Source organism: Tachysurus fulvidraco, chromosome 12, assembly GCF_022655615.1.
Source record: "Tachysurus fulvidraco isolate hzauxx_2018 chromosome 12, HZAU_PFXX_2.0, whole genome shotgun sequence".
NCBI classification, from domain to species: Eukaryota; Metazoa; Chordata; class Actinopteri; order Siluriformes; family Bagridae; genus Tachysurus; species Tachysurus fulvidraco.
The window spans coordinates 23,907,179-23,931,704 of NC_062529.1; the positions used below are offsets into that span (position 1 = coordinate 23,907,179).

General features: G+C 46.5%; 2 protein-coding genes across 2 annotated transcripts in view; both read right to left on the minus strand.

Moving 5' to 3' along the window:
* Positions 1 to 426: 426 nt before the first annotated feature.
* The window catches only part of LOC113661171 (tRNA (adenine(58)-N(1))-methyltransferase, mitochondrial-like), a 59,407-nt gene continuing 35,307 nt past the window's right edge, over positions 427 to 24,526 (minus strand). Inside the window, exons 2-5 of the mRNA XM_047821134.1 lie at positions 1,585 to 1,687; positions 978 to 1,168; positions 529 to 613; positions 427 to 443 (exon numbers count right to left, since the gene is read on the minus strand). Coding sequence (XP_047677090.1) covers positions 427 to 443; positions 529 to 613; positions 978 to 1,168; positions 1,585 to 1,687 — 396 coding nt within the window. The remainder of the gene's footprint in view (positions 444 to 528; positions 614 to 977; positions 1,169 to 1,584; positions 1,688 to 24,526) is intronic.
* On the minus strand, positions 21,898 to 24,473 carry LOC125146081 (DNA-directed RNA polymerase II subunit RPB1-like). The gene is made up of 2 exons (XM_047821875.1): positions 23,887 to 24,473; positions 21,898 to 23,585 (listed from the first exon to the last, which is right to left on the minus strand). The coding sequence occupies exons 1-2, from the start codon at positions 23,888 to 23,890 to the stop codon at positions 23,002 to 23,004; spliced, it is 588 nt and encodes a 195-aa protein (XP_047677831.1). The 5' UTR covers positions 23,891 to 24,473; the 3' UTR covers positions 21,898 to 23,001.

Here is a 24,526-nt window from a genome sequence, read left to right on the forward strand (position 1 = left end):
CACTTCCAAATGGAAAGTGCGCTGCACTTGCCTGTCCTTCTATAACACGAAAAGAAACGACATAGCTGTAAAGTATCTGTTTACAAACTAGTTAAAGAAATGAATCACTTGAAACAAATACAAAAGCGTTAAACCTTTCCCTCCGTCCTCATTCTCGCTCTCTGTGGCTTCTTCACCCGGAGATTTTCTTCGCTAGTGGAAGGAGCCGTCTTTTTTGAGCGACGGCGCAAGCAGCCAGTCTCTGTGCTGCACCTCGGTGATGCGTTCGCACACCAGAGGCAGCGTGGAGCAGCGCAGTCCTTCCATTAAGTCGATGATCTGCGTAATGCTGTCGTCAGACACGGTACATGTGAGTGACGCATTAAAGGTTGAGTTTAATCGAGTTTAAATCCATCCTGTGTGATTTCAGGACATATGACTGTTATGTTATGATCTGATTGTTTCTGTAGTCGGTGAACACAAGATTCGTGTTCCGACTGGACGGTTCCCTCTAGGAATTTATTCTGATAGGGAGAGAGAGAGACTTACTTGGCTTGAAAGATGTATCTCCTGTATGGAGATGAGGGACGACTGTGTGTAAAGCCAGATGAGGGTTAATCATATCCAGAGCCACCTGAAGTGCACACACGAGAACAAACTACTGTAGACTAGACAACACTAGACAAATAACACATTTTCAGGTCCTTTAATACATTCTACATGTCTATAAAACAGTATATTACTTCTGATCGGTCAGAACGACTGCAGTCGATTACCGACGAAACAGATTGTTGAGGTTTTCGTGTAAGAGGTTTGTTTAACACTTATTTAAGGGCTCTCCAGTGTAAGATGTAATCAAGAGGAATAAAATGCTTTGGGTTAATTAAAGTAACTCCACTTCATCACACACACCGTGTCATTGCTGATAATCGTCTTGCGTGCGGTATTTAACTCCTAATTTAATAAATATGCAAAATTGCAGCGTATGATCCGCTTACTGAGCTGAAGCTCCGCCCAGCAAGCAAGGGGGCGGAGTTTATAAGATCTCCGAGGTGAAAGTGGACGTTTTCAGGCCACGACTTCTCACTGCTCAGCTTCCAGGATGAACGCCAGCGCTCGTAATTCAACACGGACCGTCTGTGGTGGTCGGGTCTGACTTCAACGCTCAGCACTCTTCCACTAGAGCCCACTAAGTCGGGAAGAACACACACACACACACACAGCAGCTAGTGAACTGCTACTTTGAGGAGATTTCTGATAAAACTGCAGCTGATGTTGGTCTCAAATCTTGACACTCATGGTAGCATACACACTCATTCTACATGACCAAGTTAAAATTCTTTAAAAGTCTCACATGTCCACAATGTGATTCTGATGGTTCCTCTGAATCTGATGTAACCCAGTAGCCACAGATCAATATGCGAGTCAGATTGATCAACATGAATTAATTCAGTTTGTTGGATCATCATACACTCTTTAGTTCACACAAATCATTCAGGTTTTTCATGGCTTATTTTATATACACAAGAGAAATGCAGAATATTAAAGACATGATACTGAATTTACATCCATCGTGTCTAGATAAAAAAAAAATAAAGAAAGTACCTACTCGGGACAGGAAGAGACTCATGGCCCCGGATCCAGATCCTGACTCCAGCAAACAGTCTCCCTCGCTCACGTCCATCATCATCAGCATGGCGCTGGCATCCTGCAGGGAGATGAATGAAAATGTGTCACGTGTCATTTGCACAAGAGTCAGAACTTTGAATCGACTCACGTATCCAAAGCACTCCTTGTGAATCATCTTTCAACATCTAAACTGTTTGTTAGTGTGAATGGTCCGTGGAAACATACACGAGAGGTGACACGATCCGTGTACTTATTTTATAAAAGGGAATTCAGTCAGTGACGGATATCAGAGCATGATATCAGATGGAAAGCTAAAAATGTACAGTATATTACTAAAAGCCCAGAGATAAGGTAGAAAATAGGGTGCTGATGTTGTGACGATTCTATGATGTATTAGGGAGTGCCCCAAGGGAGCATATTTAAGGACTTATTATGATTGATATCATAGGATATATGGGTATAGAGCCCAGATGTCATAATAAGAATAAGTAGTTGATTAATGCAAATAAACCACACAGGACTCAGAAGATGTATAAGAGAGGAAGTGAAGTTTATTGCAAACAAACTTAGTAATAACTAGAGCTATCAGGCCTGGGAGAAGTGGGAGTATAGTCTGGGGATCCAGGCCTAGGAGAAGGGGAAGAGGGAACAAAGCCTGGGGAACCAGGCTCAGAGTTAGAGGGAGAAGAAGCCAAACTAGGAGAAAGAGAGGGAATGTAGCCAAAATGAGGAGATGAGACACGAGGAGGAGAGGTAGGAGCTGCCAGGGGACGAATATAGGCAATGGGAGGAGAAGAGATATGTGGAGGAGAGGCAGGAGTTGTCAGCCTAGGGCAACAGGGTTCAGCATGAGGACAACCATCTGTTTCTGTCCGTTGATCCACCAGGATAGGGGGCAGAGGTGCTTGAGTAGAAGAAGAGCGAGTCAAAGACGTCTGCACAATGTTAAAAGGCAAGAGAGGATGATCTGGGAGTGTAGGGGAGGACAGGCGCTCCAGGAAAGAGCAGAACTCCTGAGAAAGATGACGCAGATGATAACGGCGATAACTGGCCATGACCTCAGCAGGAACTGGCCGCCTATAGGGAGTAGACCGGGAAATCCAGATGGTGTGACCAGGACGAATTGGCTGACCCTGAGGCTGAGAACCTAAGAGGAAAAAGGAGTAGCCCTGATAAGATAAAGAAACTAAGGCTTAAAGAATGCAATGAGCAAGCCCAGTCTGAAGGCCAGACTGAGATCATAATAAAGGTCAAGAGTTTAACAAAGTTTAAGAAAGAGCCAGCATTAAGGACTCCAGCAATATACACAGTCATAGCAAAGCTTAGCAACAGCAGCAAAGCAATATAATATAACCAAGTAGGATATGTCAGTTAAATAATATTAACATATAATCATTTAAACATATAATCAAGTAGGAATAGTAAGAGCAGAAATGAGGAAATCTTACTCCTTGTAGCTGAGGAGAATTTAAGTCCACGAAGTAAAGGCTGAGTGACAAATGTGATAACAACAAGGAAGTAGAGCTCTCTTGAGCATATTTTTTTAATACAATGACGAAAAAGGCTGAAAATAATAGGAAATCAAGAAAGGGGGAAAATCCATATAAGGGCATATGAGTAAGGGTCAGGTGATGATTCTGGAAAATAAGGGGAATTCAGAAAGGCAGGATATGAAGTCACTGAAGGGGCGTATGAGGTAATTCGGGGAAATAAGGGGATTTTGGAAGAAACATGTAAATGATTAGGCGGAGCCCTAGAGAGCAACTTGAAACATAATGGGAACTTGTCTGAGAGTAGGAGGGATCAAAAATAGGAGGCGCATAGAAGCGCTAGAGTATATATTGAGGGAAATTTGGAGGGGAAGTTCAGAGTGTTTTTCGTGGGGTAGCTTGGACGGTGAAAACCATTTTTGGATGCTACAGCTCCTTCATTTCTTTTGATACTTTAACTTTTGTTTTGCAAGAGAGAAGTTTTTGGTGACAAGTGATTGCTCCTTTTGGAATTTTCATCTGTTCTTTTTTGACGTAGTGGCTTTTGTTTTCTTTGAGCTCAATGGAATGGATGACTAATTGTCCACAATAAAGAAGTTTTGCTTATTCTCATCCAGGTCTGAGGAGTTTTCTCACTACTTCGACAATTTTGATTATAGTATAATAAGAAGGATTTGGTTAAAGTAGTTGACAATACAGTTACAGTTATAAGTATAAATCACCCTTGTGATATGTCAGCTTGGAGGCGGGCTCTAAGTTCCGACATATTTAATGGCACCCAACGTGGGGCTCGATAAATGGACAGCGTGACCTGCAACCAGAACCAGGACCACTCTCTCAGAAGGGCTACAGAGGCCGGCCATAATATAAGGTAAGCAGATGCCTGTTATATTCAAAAGTCTGTGTGTAGTGTATCTGTGGCCTGACAGGGGAGGTGTGGCCCTGGGGAGGGAGATAGGCAGCTGCCCTCGAGCTCGAGAACCCCCAAGGGTGAGATAAGAGAGCTGGATGAGAAGTAGCAAAAGGAAAAATCCCCACAAGTGATTAAGGGGGGATGGTGACTGTACGTGTTTAATGAGATCTCACGGGTAATTACTGTCATTTGTATCAGACATAAAGTGTTGTGAATAGGCCTGGGTAAGAGACAATCTTGAAGTAAAAATCTTGCGGATACCAGCGGAGTGTGAGTGCTATTAAACTCACACACCGTGGCTGCACGGGCAGGTGTGGAAAAAGATAGACCCTAGATACCGCTGTCGGGTGAGACAGGTCTGCTTGGTAGGGCTGGGGGCCCCCGGTAAGCAGTATACGGTGAATAGTATACGGGAAAAGGATATATGTATGAATGGAATTGTTGTTGCGTTTACGTAAAGTGTTAAGACAAATAGCGGAGGTTTTGTTCAAAGTGGTGAAAGCCGTGGCGAAATATTGTTAAACCTGAGATCTGAATGGAGGATGAATTACTTTTCGTGGTAGAAGTGATTATAATCATAGGAGCAGTGTGTGGACTAATTGAGTGGGACTTAGGTATTGGATTGTGGGCACTTAAATGCTTTATGGGACTCATGAGGTAGGATGGAGTGAGGTAAGTAACACGACACAACATAGTGGACAAACCATAAACACATAAAAGGCAAGGTGGCACGCTGAAGGACATTAGTGGATGGGGGATATAGACTTAAGGTGTGACGAGGAATTAGGTTCATATTCGGACGTTGAGGGAGAAACAGACCTAGAAATAGAAACTAAGGGAGTACAAACATTCTTCTGGGACGAACGAGTATACAGAGATAGGAACGGTGTAGAGAGGCACCAGTCTGATGAGCAGATAGCAGCTAAGTTGTGGTCTCTAACAATGTTTGATGGGCTGTGGACATTAGAAACTCTTTTTCCGTATGATAATTGGCGTGAAAGAATAAAAGCGATCTGGAGGCCTCGTTTGTTGAGCCCAATATTGAGGACCCTAGTAGATACCCCAGGTAGGCAACAGGCCGAAGTACCGCTAAGTGAATTCTTAACAGAGGCAGTTGACGAAGACGACAAACCATTGGTAGAATTATTTGAGGGACGACCGCGACAGTTCAATTATTGCTCAGGATTGACAGCACTGGTGTCGGTGGAAAAGCGTCTGGTGCAGTGGGAGAGGGGGTTTGCGATATCCATTCTCCTAGATAAAATAAATCCCCTTGAGAGTCGAACAAGAAAAGATCCAGTACAACCGCACCTAACAGTAAAAAGAATAATAGTTCAACTAAAGTGGTCAATGGTGACCCCAAGGCCACGTGGTAGCGCTGCAAGGGTGAGACAGGGGTGCATGATGGAGAAGGAGAAGAGCTTGTTCACTCCGGCAGCAATTATAACGATAAAGCACAAAGATGCTGAAAAGGAAATTAAAAAGTACATGAGAAAATGGCAAGACCAGACAAAAGGAGAGCTGCAATGGCCAGAAGGAGGAACTTTTGACGAGGGAAAGGGGAAAACAGATGAAAGAGAGAATAGAGTGCTGGGGAGAGATAAAGAAGGAGAACAAGGAAAAGACGATGAGAAAATGGGAGATAGTGGACTGGTTTGAGCAGGAGGGAAAGAAAAGAAGAGAGGAAAAATTAAGAATAGAACTGGAGAAAAAATAAGAGAAAGAAAGAATAGCATTAATAGAACAAGAAAAGGAGAAGGCAACAGCCCCACCATAAGGTGAATGCGTGGAGCAGCTCCAACCCCCGCCCTACAATGAACAATACAAACCTAGGTATCATGGCATATACCCCATGATACCAACAGAAGATGACAGGCAAGAAATAGAACTGGAGATAACTGGAGGGCAAGTTAAAGGTATCATACGGCAGAAGTCAATGGGTGAAGGGGAAACTGGAGGAAAAGGCCATGGAGCATGTGCTTACCCCTCAGGGGGAGACAAAGAGAAAGAAGAGAAGAAGGGAGATGAACAACCCAAGAGCCTGGAGCACGCGCAGGCGGGTGTGGCAGGAAGAAGCAGAGAGGAATGGAGCGATATGTCAAGCTGGGAAAAGGACCCAGAAGGCTACAATGCACAATGGGTAAAGGGATACCCCCACCGACCGTGCTTGCAACCACAGAGCAGCACCCCCGCCCTCGGGGGGGAGGGACCCCCTAGGGGAAGACCTGACAACCCACCCTGGATGGCCGGAAGGGAGAGGGAACGGGAAGGTCTGCTGAAAAACATGGAGGAACTATATGACTCCCTATTAAACATGGGGAACCGCTCACAGAGAATCCCCATGACAGGCAGGGAGGGGCTTAAACAACGCCCAGGGGAAGAAAGAGGAGAGACAATGAAGGAAAGAGAAAAGAGATCGCACAGCCCGCAGTCACTCACCCCAATGGAACTGGTCAGTGGTGACGAAGCAAGCTCAAGTGCAGTCTCGGAGGATGGTGATGAAGCAAGTTCGAGGGCTGCATCAGTGGATGGCGATGAAACCAACTCAATAACCACATCAGTGGATATAGAACACCAGCATGGTGTGGGAAGAGTAAAGGTGAGGCTGGAAGGAGAGGTGCAGCTGACCCCACTGGGAGCGGAGGGCCTGTGGCTAGGCGAAAGGCAGAGTCAAATACTTCAAGAGGCTCTAAATCGGAGCCATGCAGTGGAAGAAGATGTCCACGAGCAAAGCAGGAGGCCGCAGGAGGCCCTGGATCGAAGCCGAGTAGCAGAAGAAAACCTCCAAAGGCTGAAGGAACAAACATCTCAAATAGGAAGGAGGATGGAGGAACTGAGAGGAGAAGTGAAGGAAGAGCAGTGACTCGCCGAACATAGAGCGCGACTCCAGCAATATGAAAGGGGAGAATTCTCAGCTGCTGTATGCAAAGGACTGGAAACAAAGCTGAAGGAACAAGATGTGAAATTGACCAAGATTGAAAGGAAGATGAATCAGGAAGGGAGAGCCTCCCTCCCTGTGCGAGGGAGGAGAGACGGGCAAAAGTGAAGGCCCATAGCGGGACAACGACATGTAGTCACGCGCTCACAGGCCCAAAGCCGGCAGGTAGAAGAGGAAGAGGAGGACAACCTCATGAACTTTGAGGGGGAAGAGGAACTAGAAGGGTCAGCCCCGCCAGGGACAACAGCAGGCATGATGGATATGCATCCGAAGCCAGAAACAGCAACACAATGTCCCCTAAAAGTTAAAGGGAAAGATGTGCATTATGTGCCATGGTCATTCATGGACATGACTGGATTGGTAAAGAGACTGCCAAACGTATGTGAAGGAGCACAAAGATGGATTACCAAGTTTGAAGAACATACAATGGGTCAGATCCTGGCCCTGGGTGACCTCAAGGCGATCCTATGCCAAACAGTGGGAAAAGCAAAAATGACGGAGATATTCAATTCAATTCAATTCAAGTTTATTTGTATAGCGCTTTTTACAATAGACATTGTCTCAAAGCAGCTTTACAGAACATAAACACAGAGCAGAAGGTAAACATAACCAACGACAAAGGAAACAACGAACAACAAAAGAAACAAGAATTAACAGAACAAAAACTCCAGATCATTATTAGTTGTATATAGTTCACAGTGTGTATGTATTTATTCCCCTATGAGCAAGTCTGAGGTGACTCAGGCAGCAGTGGCAAGGAAAAACTCCCTTAAATTGGTAAAGGAAGAAACCTTGAGAGGAACCGGACTCAAGGGGGAACCCATCCTCATATGGGTGACACTGGGGGTGTGATTGTAATATACAGTCAGTTAAATGTTGTATTGGTGTAAGGTTCAAGGACTTCTGATCTCCTGAGTACCACAGAGTCTAACTGGAGATGTCTCAGGATTCTTAGAGTCGGCCTCGGCTCAGTGGATGTCCAAAGGCTTCGTCCCACAGAGGACGATGGGAGCTGGTACAGTGTCTGGATGCCTCGGGATAGGTACAAAGAGAAAAGCAGTGGAAAGGGATTAACATATCTGCCGTTCATAAAAATGCGCTGGTCTGATGTACTGGTGCATGATATTATGGGATGTATTATGTGTACGCCTGACTGAAGAGATGAGTTTTTAATCTACATTTAAACTGGGAAAGTGTGTCTGCGCCCCGAACACTATCAGGAAGACTATTCCAAAGTTTGGGAGCTAAATAAGAAAATGCTCTACCACCTTTAGTAGACTTAGATATTCTGGGAACTACCAGAAGCCCTGAGTTTTGTGATCTCAGAGAGCGTGAAGGATTGTAACGTGTTAGAAGACTAGTTAGATACATGGGAGCTAAACCATTAAGAGCCTTGTACGTAAGTAGCAGCAGTTTGTAGTCAATTCTATACCTAACAGGTAGCCAGTGTAGAGATGATAAAATTGGGGTTATATGGTCATACTTTCTTGTCCAAGTGAGAACTCTGGCAGCTGGATTTTGGACTAACTGTAACCTATTTATTAAAGATGCAGGACAACCACCTAGTAATGCATTACAATAGTCCAGTCTAGAGGTCATGAACGCATGAACTAGCTTCTCAGCATCAGATACAGACAGGATGTTTCTCAGCTTGGCAATGTTTCTAAGGTGGAAGAAGGCCGTTTTGGTAGTATGGGCGATATGATTTTTAAAAGACAAGTTACTGTCTAATATAACACCGAGGTCTTTCACTGTCGAGCTACTAGTAACAGTACATCCCTCTAAATGGGAGTTAAGTTGTGAGAGTTTATGTGCACTGGTTTCTGGACCTATGAGTAGTATTTCAGTCTTATCGGAGTTTAACAATAGAAAGTTGCAGCTCATCCAGTCTTTTATCTCTCTAAGGCACTGAGTTAATTTGGACACTGTGGCTATTTCATCTGGTTTTGATGAGATATATAACTGTGTGTCATCAGCATAACAATGGAAACTAATCCCATGTCTTCTAATAATGTTCCCTAATGGAAGCATGTATATAGAGAAAAGCAGAGGTCCTAGAACTGATCCTTGAGGGACCCCATAATTAACTGGTAGTAAACTGGAGGATTCACCATTTAATTCTACAAAATGGTATCGGTCAGACAGGTAGGATCTAAACCAGCTTAAAGCCTGACCATGAATACCTGTGTAATATTGTAAGCGATCTAGAAGAATGTTGTGATCTATAGTGTCGAATGCAGCACTAAGGTCAAGTAGAACTAATAGTGACATACAGTCTTGGTCCGAAGCTAAGAACAAGTCGTTTGTAACTTTAACAAGTGCAGTTTCTGTGCTATGATGGGGCCTGAAACCTGACTGAAACTCTTCAAGGATGTTGCTCTCCTGTAAGAAGGAGCTCAGTTGAACAGACACAACCTTTTCAAGTATTTTAGACATAAACAGGAGGTGTGAGATAGGTCTGTAATTTGATAGTTCATTAGGGTCTAGGTTAGGTTTTTTTGATGAGTGGCCTAATAACTGCCAACTTAAAAGACTTCGGGACGTAACCTAAAGATAACGAGGAGTTAATGATATTAAGAAGAGGCTCACCAGCTTTATGTAACACTTCTTTCAGTAATTTAGTTGGGATGGGGTCTAGTGAACATGTTGTTGATTTAGCTGTAGTAATAAGTTTATCTAACTCTTCCTTCCTGTACTTGTAAAGCTGTGTAAAGCCTTAGGTGAGATTGTGTCACTGGTTGCTCTCATATGTTGGGCGTCACCTATTTTATTCCTGATACTTTCGATTTTATCAGTGAAGAATCTCATAAAGTCCTCACTACTGAAATGTGATGGAATAGTGTGTTCAGATTTCTGATTTTTTGTTAAATTAGCCACTGTGCTAAATAAAAACCTGGGATTGTTCTGGTTATTTTCTATGAGTTTGCTCAGGTGCTCAGCCCTAGCAGCTTTTAGAGCCTGTCTGTAGCTGGACATACTGTCCTTATACGCAATTCTAAACACCTCTAATTTAGTTTTTCTCCATTTCCGTTCGAGGTTACGGGTTTCTCTCTTGAGGGCGTGAGTATGACTATTATACCATGGTGCAAGTGTTTTATCTCTAACCTTCTGTAATCTGACTGGGGCAACAGTGTCTAATGTGCTAGTGAGTATAGCGTCTATGCTGTTAGTCATTGCATCTAGGTCGTTTGAGTTTGAGGGTACATTAAGAAGTCCAGACAGATCAGGCAGGTTATTTGTGAATCTGTCTTTGGTGGTCGAAATAATGGTTCTACCGAGTCGATAACGTGGTGAGACACAGTTAGTCTGTTCTACAGGTAGTGTGTACATTATAAGGTAATGGTCTGTGATGTCATCACTTTGAGGTATGATATCTATATCAGTGACTTCTATTCTGTGTGATATTATTAAATCTAGTGTGTGGTTACGTCGATGAGTTGCACTAGTGATGTTTTGTTTGAGCCCAAGTGAGTTTAGTAAGTCCATAAATGTGAGTCCTAAAGCGTCGTTTGTGTCGTCAACATGAATGTTAAAGTCTCCTACAATTAATGCTTTGTCAAAGTTAACTAATAGGTCTGAGAGAAAATCTGTGAATTCTCTAAGAAAAACTGTGTAGGGCCCTGGGGGTCTGTACACGGTCGCTAGAGCAAGAGACATAAGGGATTTCTTCGTGTGCACGTGCGATAGTGTAACATTAAGGACGAGCACTTCAAAAGAACTAAATCTATGCTGTGTTCTCTGGGTAACAGTGAGGTAATCACTAAGGATGGTGGCGACACCACCTCCACGACCAGTCAGACGAGGCTCGTGCTTATAGATATATCCTGATGGTGTAGACTCGTTTAGACTGATGTATTCATTTGGTTTAATCCACGTTTCGGTGAGGCAGAGTGCAGTAAGGCTATTATCTAAGATCATTTCATTTACAATAAGTGCTTTGGGTGCAAGAGATCTAATGTTCAGAAGTCCAAACTTTAAGAACTGTTTTTGTTTGTTTCTTTGGCATTTTTCTGGTCTAATTACAGTAAGATTATTTCGAGGACTTCTCGTGTATTTACTTTTGGATCTCACTGCTCGGGGAACAGACACAGTTTCTATAGGGTGAGCTATGTGTGCATTTTCTGTGTCAATGTGCTGAGGTGAAGGATGGCTATTAAGATTTAAATTTAAAGAGTAGTTTACCAGTCAGAAGGTGTTCAGCGCCCTGGAGATGTGGTCCGAGAGGATCTCCGCTCCAACTCTGCTGGAGTGCAGGCCGTCAGCACGGAATAGCCTAGGACGCTCCCAGAAAACATTCCAATTATCGATAAAGAGTAGTTTCTGAGCCTGACACCATGACTGTAACCATTCATTTAAAGCGAAAAGTCTACTGAACCTTTCAATTCCTCGCTGGTAAGTTGGAAGTGGTCCAGACACGATGATCCTCGTCGTGGGCGATGTGCTGCGAACCGTCTCCACCAGGGTGTTGAAGTCCCTCTTCAGGATCTCCGACTGCCTCAGGCTGGTGTCATTCGAGCCGACATGAAGAACCACAGCTCTGGTGTTTCTGCTCACGACTCTAGGTACCTGTGCAGAGACATCAAGAACACGAGCACCAGGTAAGCAGTGAGTGCGAGCCTTACCTTTAGCCACCGTAGCACGGACGTGGCGGACGATGGAGTCTCCGATGATCACGTTGTCGCAGTCCGCCTTGCGAAGGGGGGCGAAGCGGTTCCGGGTGGGGATCTCGAAGACCGGCGGTGGTGGAGGGGGAGAGGTCCTAGGCCGGGGACCGGCACGCGTCCTCCGCTGCTGCACCCAGGGCCTGCGGTGTCCTGGCGCCGGAGTGAACAGCTCCTGGGCAGGCCACTTCATCGGTGTGTTGGGCCTGGACAGAGAAACACGCGGGGTAGAGGTGGAGGGAGTGGTAGTTACATCCTGGGAGTTTACCTGAGACAGGTGAGCGACCGACCGGGGAGCTTCCAGCGCGGCTTTCCGCTCCCGCAGCTCGGCCTGCTTCACCTGTAGTTCGCGGATCTGCTTCTCCACAGCAACCAGCTGGAGTTCTACCGAGTGCAGCTCCAATTCGTCCTCACCTGCACTCAAAGGCAGAGACGTAACCGGCATGGTGTTACAGAGCAAGTACAACAGATTGTAGTAGCGGTAGCCGAGCTAATGGGCTACTTGTGCTAGCCGGCTAGATGCGGACTATTTAACCTGTTTATTTATTTATTTATTTATTGTAAATCACTTAGATTCTAAAAGATGAGAAAGGACATGGAGGAGAGCAGGGTGGGAGCGAGCCACTGGACTGAGCAGGTCAACTCCCTGCCTCTCACTCCAGTCTGTGAAATGAAAATGTGGAAGATGCGAGAGCTTGCACTAGCCGTAGCCGAGCTAACAAGCTAGTTATGCTAGCTGGCTAAAAGCTGACGCTGCGGGACAAGTAAATACTTTGTCAGGAATTAAAGTGTAGACTCAAGATAACTCGGAATTGAATAAAAAATATACTCAGCCAGGCGTATAAATTGGAAGATGCGAGAGCTTCCTTCCTGTGTGCAGCTTGCTTCCTGTGTGCAGCTTGCTTCCTGTGTGCAGCTTGCTTCCTGTGTGCAGCTTGCTTCCTGTCCCAGATATTCAATCTCGCAGGGTTAAAAAGACAAGCAGAAGACTCGAGAGCCGATAGAATAACCCTCAACATGTACAGAAACAAACTGTGGGATCAATTGAGAAGTGCATACCCAACAAAGGCAGACCCAGGAAAGGTAGAGAAAATAAAGCTGGAAGATGAGGAGGGGGTGGCTCAGTTCATACTAAGACTCCAGGAATCCTGGAGGGAGGAAATGGGAGCCTCATGGGATGAGACACCAGCAAGTGCGACATTGTTCAAACTCATGCTGAAAAGGGCACTCCCAACTGAAGTGCAGGACCAACTCGAAACAGTAGTGGGGCTGAACACCATGCCATGGGGAACATTCGAGGCAAACGTGATACATCATACAGAGTTATACAGGAAAAGGAGAAGAGGGAGACGAAGAAGGCGGCAGAAGACCTACTGGTGCAGCTCCATAAAGCACAACTAAGTGAACTGGCAAGAAATAAGCAGGAGACCCATGAGAAAAAGAAAAAGGAGGACAAAGATTACGCCTCGAAGCAGGCAGCAGTCATGGTGGCCCCCGTCGCTGTACAGGCTACACCACCTCAGAATGGAGGAGCACCACAAGTGATGATGACACAACCACAATCGTTGCCTCCAACTATGATGCAATACCCAATGGGGTACCCGATGAACTATCCCATGAACCCCCAATATGCTCCCCAACAGCGTGGCTGGGGACCAGGCAGGGGCCGAGGAAGAGGAGGGCCAGGGAGACCACCACCGCAGATACCCGCCTGGGGGACAGGAGGACAAGGAGGAAGCTGCTGGAATTGTAACAACCCTGGCCACCTGAAAAGAGATTGTCCCCATTTGCAGTACGGAGCACCAGGAGGGGCCATGGGAAATCAAGGGAGGCAACAAATGCGGCACAAACGAATGTGCCAATGTACCAACAAGGGAACGGACAGCCCGGAATGCAGCAAGGACCTGCGGGAGCACAACAAGGAGCTGGGAACTGGACGGGCCAATGGATGTGCCCGGGAGTGCAGGGACAGGCCCCAATCCCACCTCGAGGAAGCCCGATGGGCCCAGCTCCAGGAGGAATGTGAAGGAGCCTAGAGAAGCCAGAGGGGGAGCTGGTGCAGTGTACCACCATCATTGCACCCTGCACAAGAACCAACAATTATGGTGGGAATTGGAAATGAAGTACAGGCCCCATTCCTGATTGACACAGGAGCAACATTTACAAGCATTGGAAAAGAAGGCTCAAAGCTTCCCCTCACACGTAGAGCAATAAAAACAGTGGGCTTCTCAGGAAATACTCAGACTCTACGATTCACCGAGCCACAATGGATCCCTGTGGAAGGAATAATGGTCCAAGCTCCTTTACTGTACTCCCCAGATACTCCAGCTAACCTTCTCAGGACGAGATGTACTCTGCAAATTGGGAGCCAAAATACACTGTGGGCCAGCAGGGGTGTGGATAACACTCCCGGAGATGCTAGCCCAACAGTACCTAGTAGTAAGCCAAGAAGAAGAAATAACAGAATTGGACAGGGTATATTGGATGGAGATCAAAGACAAAGACACATCAAAGATATGGCAAGAATATTTTGACTGGAAGCCATGGCTGACTCACATTCGTCCAGACTGCTGTGAGACCAGGGAACCATGGCATTGCACTCTAAAATATGATGCAGGGGGGAAAGATGAAGAATATGCATCACTATGGGAGGAACGACTGGAAGGAAGAAAATTCGTCGTTAATATAAACAGCATAATAATTGGCCAACAAGGAGTGGCTGCGTATGTCATACTCCCCGAGCAGATAGACTGAAAATGGACTGAAAAATAAAATCTGAAAATAGACTATGTAGGGATAGAACATGTGGTAGCAACCACCATGCTAGTAAGTCAGCAAATCAAATACAGGTGAGAGTAGAAGTAGAAGTACAAATGCCGCAAATGACAGATGAGGAAGAGTTGACAGAGAAAGAAGTGAAGAAGCACTAGGTAGAGTCCCAGAACAATTGTGGACTAAACATGCAACAGATGTAGGATTAGTTAAATCAGCAGGGCTAGCAAAGATACAGGTTAGTCCCAACGCACCATTACCATACCAGAGGCAATACCAGTTGTCCAAACAAGCAGAAGAAGGGATAGGACCAACCATCAAAGGGCTAGTGGAAGCAGGGGTCCTGATCCCTACAAAGAGCCAGTGCAACACTCCAATTTTTACGGTCAGAAAGCCCAACTCAGACAAATGGAGATTGGTCCACGATTTGAGACCAGTTAATCAAATAGTGATAGCCGAGACCCCAGTGGTCCCAGACCCACACACCCTGTTGTCAAACGTTCCTGAAGGAACGAGGTGGTACACAGTAATTGATCTGTGTTCAGCTTTTTTCAGCGTCCCTCTGCACCCCCTGACTCTCAGCACTTGTTTGCATTCACATACAGGGGGCGACAATATACAAACACGAGGTTGCCCCAAGGATACTGTGAGAGTCCATCAATATTCAATCAAGTACTGACTAGAGATCAGGTAAATTTGAAGATGGAAAGTCATATGGTACAATATGTTGATTACCTACTGATCTGTAGCCCAACAAGGAACAGTGCTTGAAGGACTCAATAAAAGTACTAAAAGCCCTGGCAAATAATGGGCATAAAGTCAGTAAGGAGAACTGCAGTTCTGCCGGAAATAGGTAGAATATCTGGGAAGAGTTCTAGAAGGAACATCACGAAAAATTCTACCGGCTCTCGTGCAGGCTATACGCGAAGCACCTCGACCTCAGACCGTGCGACAAATGCTGTCATTCCTGGGCATGGCAGGTTTCAGTAGACCGTGGTTATGAGACTTTGACCAAAAGGTCCAACCGCTTAGGGACCTGATAAAGGCAGCAGATCAGACCGAACCCAATCAATGCACAGCTGACATGGACACCTGAGGCATCAGCGGCATTTGAGATGCTGAAGTGCACACTAGCATCAGCCCCAGCACTGGCTAGTCCAGATTACAGCAAGCCATTTTATTGTATGTGTCAGAACGACGGGGGTTTGCATCTGCAGTACTGATGCAACAGCAACAAGGCATGGGAAAACAACCTATTGCGTATTTCAGCACCGCCCTGGATAATGTGAAAAGGACATGTCGCCTTGCTATCGTGCCATATCAGCAGCTGCATTAGCATATCAAAAGGCTTCTACAATCACAATGGGTCACCCAGTAACACTATACACTTCACACGCACTGCATGCATTACTGACAAGTCAGGCTTTTGTAATAACAAACGCAAGGCGAACCGGATATGATGTAATATTGTCAGCACCAGAACGACGATTGAGAGGTGAACCCAGCCGAAGAATGGTGTTGCCCGAAGATGGGACACCACATAACTGTGCAGAGGAGTCTGAGAAATTTTCTGAAAGCTCGCCCAGACTTAGAGCACAACCACTCCTAGGAGCACAGCAAATCTTTTTCGTAGATGGATCATGTTATCGCACGAACGATGGAAATAGAGCAGGATATGCAGTGGTGGAATATGATCTAGTCGAGAATATGTACAGGACGGTTAGCAAAGTGACTGTTCCCCAACCATGTTCAGCACAATTGGCAGAAATAAAAGCCCTAACAGCAGCCTGTAAGTTAGGTGCAGGAAGGACGTGCACAATATACACAGATTCTGCTTAAGCATACGGGGTATGTCATGTCTTTTGGCCGATATGGGCACAATGAGGTTTCCAGAGAGCAGATGGCTCAATCATCACCCATGGGCCAGCCATATCAGCGTTGTTGGCAGCCATACAATTACCTAAGAAACTGGCTATAGTGAAATGCAGAGCCCACAAGACAGATGGTACGACAATAACAAAGGGGAATACTGCCGCAGACGAAGCAGCCAAAAAGGCAGCAGTAGGTGAGGTGTCTAATGGCAGTCCTACAAGGGGAAGAGCCAGATGGGCGTCCACAAGTAATGACAATTGAGGACATAAGAGACGCTCAGGAGACAGCTAGCCCAGAGGAAGTAGAACAATGGGAAAGGCGAGGTGCTTTCAAGGATAGGGATACAGGAGTATGGAGAGGGGGTGAAGGATTGTGGGTAGCGCCCACAGCACTATTACCAATGCTGATAAAAGAAGCACATGGGATAGATCACTGTAACAGGAGGGTAATAATAGAAACTATCAGGAAGAATTGGTGGTCTCCATACTTGGCTTGCATGGTGGAATAAGGCTTTGAGGACATGTGAGTTGTGCACGACAAGAAATGTTAGAAAAACATTTTACAGCTCCAATAGGTCATATCCCAGAACGTAGAGGCACGTTTAGACACTTGATGATGGACTTTGTGGATATGGCAGAAAAGGCAGAAGGGAAGCAGTACATCTTAGTAGTAATTGACGTGTTCAGCAGATGGGTTGGGCAGAGGTTTGCGCCAGAAATGATGCCAAAACAGTGGCCAAGTTCCTGTGTAGGGACGTAATCCCTAGGTTTCGGTATCCCAGACTTACTAAGCTCAGACAATGGACCTCACTTTGTAAACAAAGTGATTAAATCCCTCACACAGGCATTGTGCATTAAACAAAAGCTGGGATGCGTGTACCATCCCAGTTCCCAGGGCAAGGTAGAATCAGCAAATGGGACACTAAAAGAGAAAATCGCCAAAATATGCCACAGTACAAACCTAAATTGGGTCCAAGCGTTGCCACTAGCACTGATGAAGATGCGCTCACAGACAAACCGCAACACACACTTGACACCTCACGAGATGCTCACAGGAAGGCAGATGCCTGTGGGCATACACACGAGGCCCCTATAGGGCCCATCGCTGGAGCAAATGGAAGGCGAAATGTCAAGTTATGTAAAGCACTTAACCCATATACATAGCCTCTTCTATCCTCAGGTTGGCGCAGCAACACATGCACCGGTAAAAGAGCCACTTACCAGGTAGAACCAGGAGACTACGTATACATCAGGGTATTCAAGAGAAAACATTGGAGGGAGCCGAGGAGAGAAGGGCCGTACAAAGTGGTGTTAGCTACCCCCACAGCAGTCAAGGTTGAAGGTAAGGAATACTGGTATCACCTCAATCACTGTTGTCGTAACAACAGCCCAAGCAGACACCCGAGGAAGACGCCTCAGTCTCAGACTCAGAACAGCCACCACATCTCCTCTGAGAAACAGCCTGCAAAGCAACCTTCCAAGTCACAAGGACAGCAGCCCATTGACCAAGAGCAACCATCGCATCTAGGGTGGAGCCGCAGTCAACGGAACAAGTGGCCTACTTCAAGGTCAGGAAAAGACTGGCAGACCCTGTGGTCCGCTTGAAGGGCAACTGCCTCCGACTACGAGGACGAGTAGGACCCGTATGGTCCTACGCCGGTGACCAGGCCCAGCTGGCATGAACACGCGCCAGAGTTACACGCACACGGCAGGAAGCCACAGACGCTCGTCATCAGATGACATAGTGGACCATCTGTGGGTCCCCCAGATGACATAGTTGACCTAATCCCGAGAGTATATAACAGCCCAGCAGGGAGCTCAGGGCACCCCATTGAACGACGAACAGACAGATCACTCCATACACTGCGGGCCCAGGCATACCCCAGGTCCATTCAGCACCATAATCTTCGAGGAACTCTGGTCCACACTGAATGACTAAAGAGTAAATTGTGTCCGTCCTTACCATGTGTGGCAGATATTCCCACCCGTGGTAACAATACGCAAAAAACACCATTGAATACATCTGACGGAGCAGGCAGGAAAAAACAAGATGGGCTGATGATACAACTCTTTTATGTAGCATGCGTGATAGGACTTGCTTAAATGTAAGCAATTGCAGTAGGATTTCTGGTAGCATATACTCAGGCTCATGACTCACAGTTAGGGTCCAGCCACACACCCACAATGGGACCCACCATCCCCAGTGAGGGGGAGGGGCGTTCAATGGCTCTGGATGGGTATTCGACTCAACGGGGACTGGGCACGGGTTTCTGCCACCATGAACGGACAAACATTTTTCAAGGGCAGGGTCCTACCCAACATTGGTAGGAGTAGACAACGCCACAGCCCAGACAGCCATAGAAGGACACATGAAATGTGCTTTAGGTTTGCTCGCTCACGCTAGTGTTCGGAAGAAAATACAAAACATACAGTCTATTTTGTCATGTACTCATTTGATTACACAGGTCCCTTCCCAACATCAGTTTCCGACCCAGTAGAGTGGGCTACTAACCAGTCGTCATCCCACTACACAACCGTGACTCTCGAAATTCGTATTAGGCGGCCAGGTGAGGTAACAGTAGACCCAATGACTAGTGTCGTCGTCACGGGACGCCCTGCGGACGACGAAGACGCAGTCACTGCAGCCTGATCCACGCGTTATGGTACTATAGTCTCCATGCCACAGCTACCTACCCGTTCTTCATTGCAGCGAACTACATTTGGTCGACGCTTACAAGGCTCGAGTCTACGTCCCAGCTTGGAGCCCGGCTTTCAGTTCCGTCAGGCCAGTATAGACTTTTGGGCCAATGCACTGATAGCACGAGCATAAATGTAGTCCCCGCACTCTTCTATACAGGGTGACGATGCAGATCTTATGTCATATGTTACAGTAAAAAGTATCACCCCAATATAACACGACAGCCGATGCGGCCGGGGGCAATTTGTATCGCCAATGGCTTGATAGACTCAGCCCATGAAGTCACCACCAATAGTACTTGTATCGTATGCCATGATAGGTCAAAAAACAGCTCCCCTATATAATGCCCATCAGGGGAGTGGATGAGTGTGATAAGCCCCCCTATATGATACCATTTATGCCCTGCACTCTGCCTGTTAGGATCCACAGCCAGAACACATGGTCCGAGATGGATGGGCAACATAAGTAGATCCTGCACGTACCAACCAGTGGCCTCACCACCAACCGATATGACAGTTAGGGACGCGACCTAATCTAGAGTTTCCCCTATGTATTCGTTCGAAGGGAGCGGTGTGGTGGTAGGTGTCCTTCCTAAAAAAAGCCTGCAAAGATACGTTAGATGCTTATCATCCCATAGTAAATGTGCTCCCCGCCCTGTAACACATCAGAATATGGGTGTGAGACACCCATCCCAGGATTAATGACCGTTCCCAGTCTTAGATTCGGCACAACTGCCACTAGCTGATATTTTTGGTATTGTGGGGATGGCACAGCACTTAAACGCTTCCCCCGGATGTGGCACGGCCTATGTGCCCCAGTTGTACTAGAAGGAGGTCTTACAGTGCGGCATTAAACGACTCCCTCTTGGAGTAGTCTCCTAACCCAAACCCCCACTCACACTTCACACGCTAAATCGCAACATTTCAAAATACGTGGAGTATACAAATCTTCGTACTCCCGGCCTGGTCGGAGGGATCCTCACTATACATAGACTGGAAGGGAGCCAGTAGGCATCATAGAGGAACACAGAGCGCTGTCGGACAGCTCTTCAACCATGTGGGCTGTCCTTGCTACCGCAAGTCCAAACGCGTAGGAACATGAGGTGGATAAATTATGTATGGTACAATCAAGAGCGCTTCATCAACCATACGATTGCAGCTTAAGGGCTCATCTCAGAACAACTGCACGCCACAACACTGATGACCGTAGAGAACAGATTCGCTATAGATCAAATGCGTGGGCCGGAGCAAGGCGTATGTGACATGATTGGTTCTGAGTGTTGCGCTGTTATCCCATTGCACACGGGCCCCATGGGGACCATTATCCACGTTATTAACCCGTATGAAAGCAAACCAGGACCAGATGGTCCGTAACTCAGGCGCACCAGATCCCGCTTGGTATAAGTGGGTGCTCTCAGGAGATTGGCTGGCAGGACTCATGCGCATAGGTATGATAGTTCTCACAGTGCTGCTAGTTTAGCTTTTATTGCCTGATGTGGACACCCCTACTACGTGCTTTGATTGACAAAACAGTTCACTCCCTTTTTGGCCAGTACATGCAGTTGCACGTCATAGACGCAGACGCAAACCCAGACCTGTTTCCGCTGTTAGACGAGGACGACCACATGCTGTACGAGAATTGACTGCCCCCCTACTAACCCCTAGCGTGTAACTTGTCTGTCCGCGTCCGTTATGTCCCTATGTGTACAGAATGATGCAGTGTCTTCCGTTCCGGTGTCCTCCACGCCAGCCAGACTGCCGGCACTACTCGTGTGCACACCTTGAATGTGATTCTGCAGGCACAGCCTATCGCTTCTACAATGCATCCGGTGTCCCTCACTTCACTTGCTGTGTTTCGTGCCGACAACTGGCTCTGGAAGTGGACCTATCTGCTTATTGCTGGTGGCTGTATATTAAGTTAGAAAGAGAGCCACAACGCACTTGGAGGTCATACCCGCCTCAATCCTCACAAGACCTGTGGAGGCGCCCTTCACGAGGGTGTCCCACTGATTCTTTCACATGCGGATATCATGCTCAAAGAAGCAAATTGGATAGCTTGGCACCAACCAGACGAGGATTATTGGCTTACGGACAGACTAGTTTTGTGTGTACATTCTTACGAACTTCGCCGGTGCATTTCAGTGGCAACACTGTATGGACCCAAAACAAGACATGCGTACCTTATATCGCGCAACATTCAGCAAAGCATGACTCGGCAGTATTACACCCTGTTCTTTTGCGGATATCCCCTTTGGACCACCCACACTCGTGGAATGCAGGAAAGCCTGGCCAGCCTCCCACCACGGCCAGCCTGGCTACATCCAATCCTACGGAGAAACAACGACTCGGACGTGGTGGCCATTCTCCCTAAGACATATTATACTCAGACATTTCTGGACATTTGGCACTCACTGAAACATAACTATCAGATACAGGCCCCCTTGCCACGGTGGATGTACTCATCACACCACAACCACTATTGGTGGTGGCCGTAGTCGTCATTAGTCTTCTACTGACCAGAGGGCAATTACAACTTTACATGTATATATGTTTGCACCTGAAATTACTGGGGGCCATTGGTCCTGTTTTGTTTGTGTACATTGTCTGTTTTGTGCGTGTGTGCGTCTTTCTGTATGTGTTGTGTGCAGGGCCATGCTGCACTTGCCTTCCAGACGAGCCCCAGTCCGACGTCCTTGGACATGTGGGCGCCTGGAGCTCACCCCTAGAGGCATCGCATGTCGGGTCGATAACACCGCACCCCACGACTGCTGCTGCACATGGCTCCAACTGCGCGTGGCCATTGATATGTCTGATTACATATGGGAGGACTTCGATCTGGGTGACGCACCAACGTCGCACATGGCTAACATACCCTCCACCCGCCGACGCCTGACATATGGTACACCCTGCTGGAGGACTCGCGCCCTGTGCCACTCATCCTGGACAATGCAGATCTGTTTCTCCCAGAAGGGTTATGGATCCAAGCCTATCACATGGATCAGTACGATCTTCAGAGAGGACTCCAAGTACAAGTACACAGCTATGTAGTACGCCGGTCCTTTTGTGTTGCCTCAACATATGGGCGCGGTCGTAAACACGCTTATATTTTCTCCCCGCACGTCATACAGACTACCACATGCCAGTATTGTACGCTGCTCTTTTGTGGATATCAATTCTGGACGTCCCACACTGCGGCTGTGCGGCATGGGTTTCCGGACACGATCGGAACGCCCAGATTCATGTACTCATGGGGGGGCCCACGTCGCGAAGGGGGGACTCCTCGGACGCGGTGGCGGACACGGCCAAGGATGACTGTTGTGCCGAACGCTTCCGAGACATTTGGGCGGCCCTACGTGAGGGCCGACGCGTAAGGATTCCGATACCCCTGTGGATCCAGTCAGTGCATCGCAATCATCATTGGTGGTGGTAAAAGAGACATTACTTCTGATCGTACACATGGACAGCTTGCTGACATGCTTAGACATTTCTGTTTGCTTACTGCGTTAGCGGTGTTCCTGGTGGTACAAAATTCACTGTCGTGCCATGAGCGGGTAGAGTGAGAATTTTCTCTCGTATTGGACTCCCGGGGGTTTTTCGCTCACTCCTGGTTCACCCTTTTGAGAATGAGCTTGGGACTGTATGCTGTTTTGGGCATGGTTGGGGGGGAGTGATGTTGTTCCTGTTATTTTGGTTTTGAGTGATGTTGTTGCTGTTTGCTGTTTTGGTTCTTGTGGTGTTGCTTTTGATGTTTTCCCTTTATGTTCTTGTTTTTCCTTATGTTTAATGTTTATGGTTTATGTTTTGGTTAGGTGACAATCTCACTGGGACATAGGTTTTGTTGAGACTTGACAGTCTCAAAGGGGGGAGTGATGTTGTGACGATTCTATGATGTATTAGGGAGTGCCCCAAGGGAGGATATTTAAGGACTTATTATGATTGATATCATAGGATATATGGGTATAGAGCCCAGATGTCATAATAAGAATAAGTAGTTGATTAATGCAAATAAACCACACAGGACTCAGAAGATGTATAAAAGAGGAAGTGAAGTTTATTGCAAACAAACAGAGCTATCAGGCCTGGGAGAAGTGGGAGTATAGTCTGGGGATCCAGGCCTAGGAGAAGGGGAAGAGGGAACAAAGCCTGGGGAACCAGGCTCAGAGTTAGAGGGAGAAGAAGCCAAACTAGGAGAAAGAGAGGGAATGTAGCCAAAATGAGGAGATGAGACACGAGGAGAAGAGGTAGGAGCTGCCAGGGGACGAATATAGGCAATGGGAGGAGAAGAGATACTTGGAGGAGAGGCAGGAGTTGTCAGCCTAGGGCAACAGGGTTCAGCATGAGGACAACCATCTGTTTCTGTCCGTTGATCCACCAGGATAGGGGGCAGAGGTGCTTGAGTAGAAGAAGAGCGAGTCAAAGACGTCTGCACAATGTTAAAAGGCAAGAGAGGATGATCTGGGAGTGTAGGGGAGGACAGGCGCTCCAGGAAAGAGCAGAACTCCTGAGAAAGATGACGCAGATGATAACGGCGATAACTGGCCATGACCTCAGCAGGAACTGGCCGCCTATAGGGAGTAGACCGGGAAATCCAGATGGTGTGACCAGGACGAATTGGCTGACCCTGAGGCTGAGAACCTAAGAGGAAAAAGGAGTAGCCCTGATAAGATAAAGAAACTAAGGCTTAAAGAATGCAATGAGCAAGCCCAGTCTGAAGGCCAGACTGAGATCATAATAAAGGTCAAGAGTTTAACAAAGTTTAAGAAAGAGCCAGCATTAAGGACTCCAGCAATATACACAGTCATAGCAAAGCTTAGCAACAGCAGCAAAGCAATATAATATAACCAAGTAGGATATGTCAGTTAAATAACATTAACATATAATCATTTAAACATATAATCAAGTAAGAATAGTAAGAGCAGAAATGAGGAAAACTTACTCATTGTAGCTGAGGAGAAGATAAGTCCACGAAGTAAAGGCTGAGTGACAAATGTGATAACAACAAGGAAGTAGAGCTCTCTTGAGCATATTTTTTTAATACAATGACGAAAACTGCTGAAAATAATAGGAAATCGAGAAAGGGGGAAAATCCATATAAGGGCATATGAGTAAGGGTCAGGTGATGATTCTGGAAAATAAGGGGAATTCAGAAAGGCAGGATATGAAGCCACTGAAGGGGCGTATGAGGTAATTCGGGGAAATAAGGGGATTTTGGAAGAAACATGTAAATGATTAGGCGAAGCCCTAGAGAGCAACTTGAAACATAATGGGAACTTGTCTGAGAGTAGGAGGGATCAAAAATAGGAGGCGCATAGAAGCGCTAGAGTATATATTGAGGGAAATTTGGAGGGGAAGTTCAGAGTGTTTTTCGTGGGGTAGCTTGGACGGTGAAAACCATTTTTGGATGCTACAGCTCCTTCATTTCTTTTGATACTTTAACTTTTGTTTTGCAAGAGAGAAGTTTTTGGTGACAAGTGATTGCTCCTTTTGGATTTTTCATCTGTTCTTTTTTGACGTAGTGGCTTTTGTTTTCGTTGAGCTCAATGGAATGGATGACTAATTATCCACAATAAAGAAGT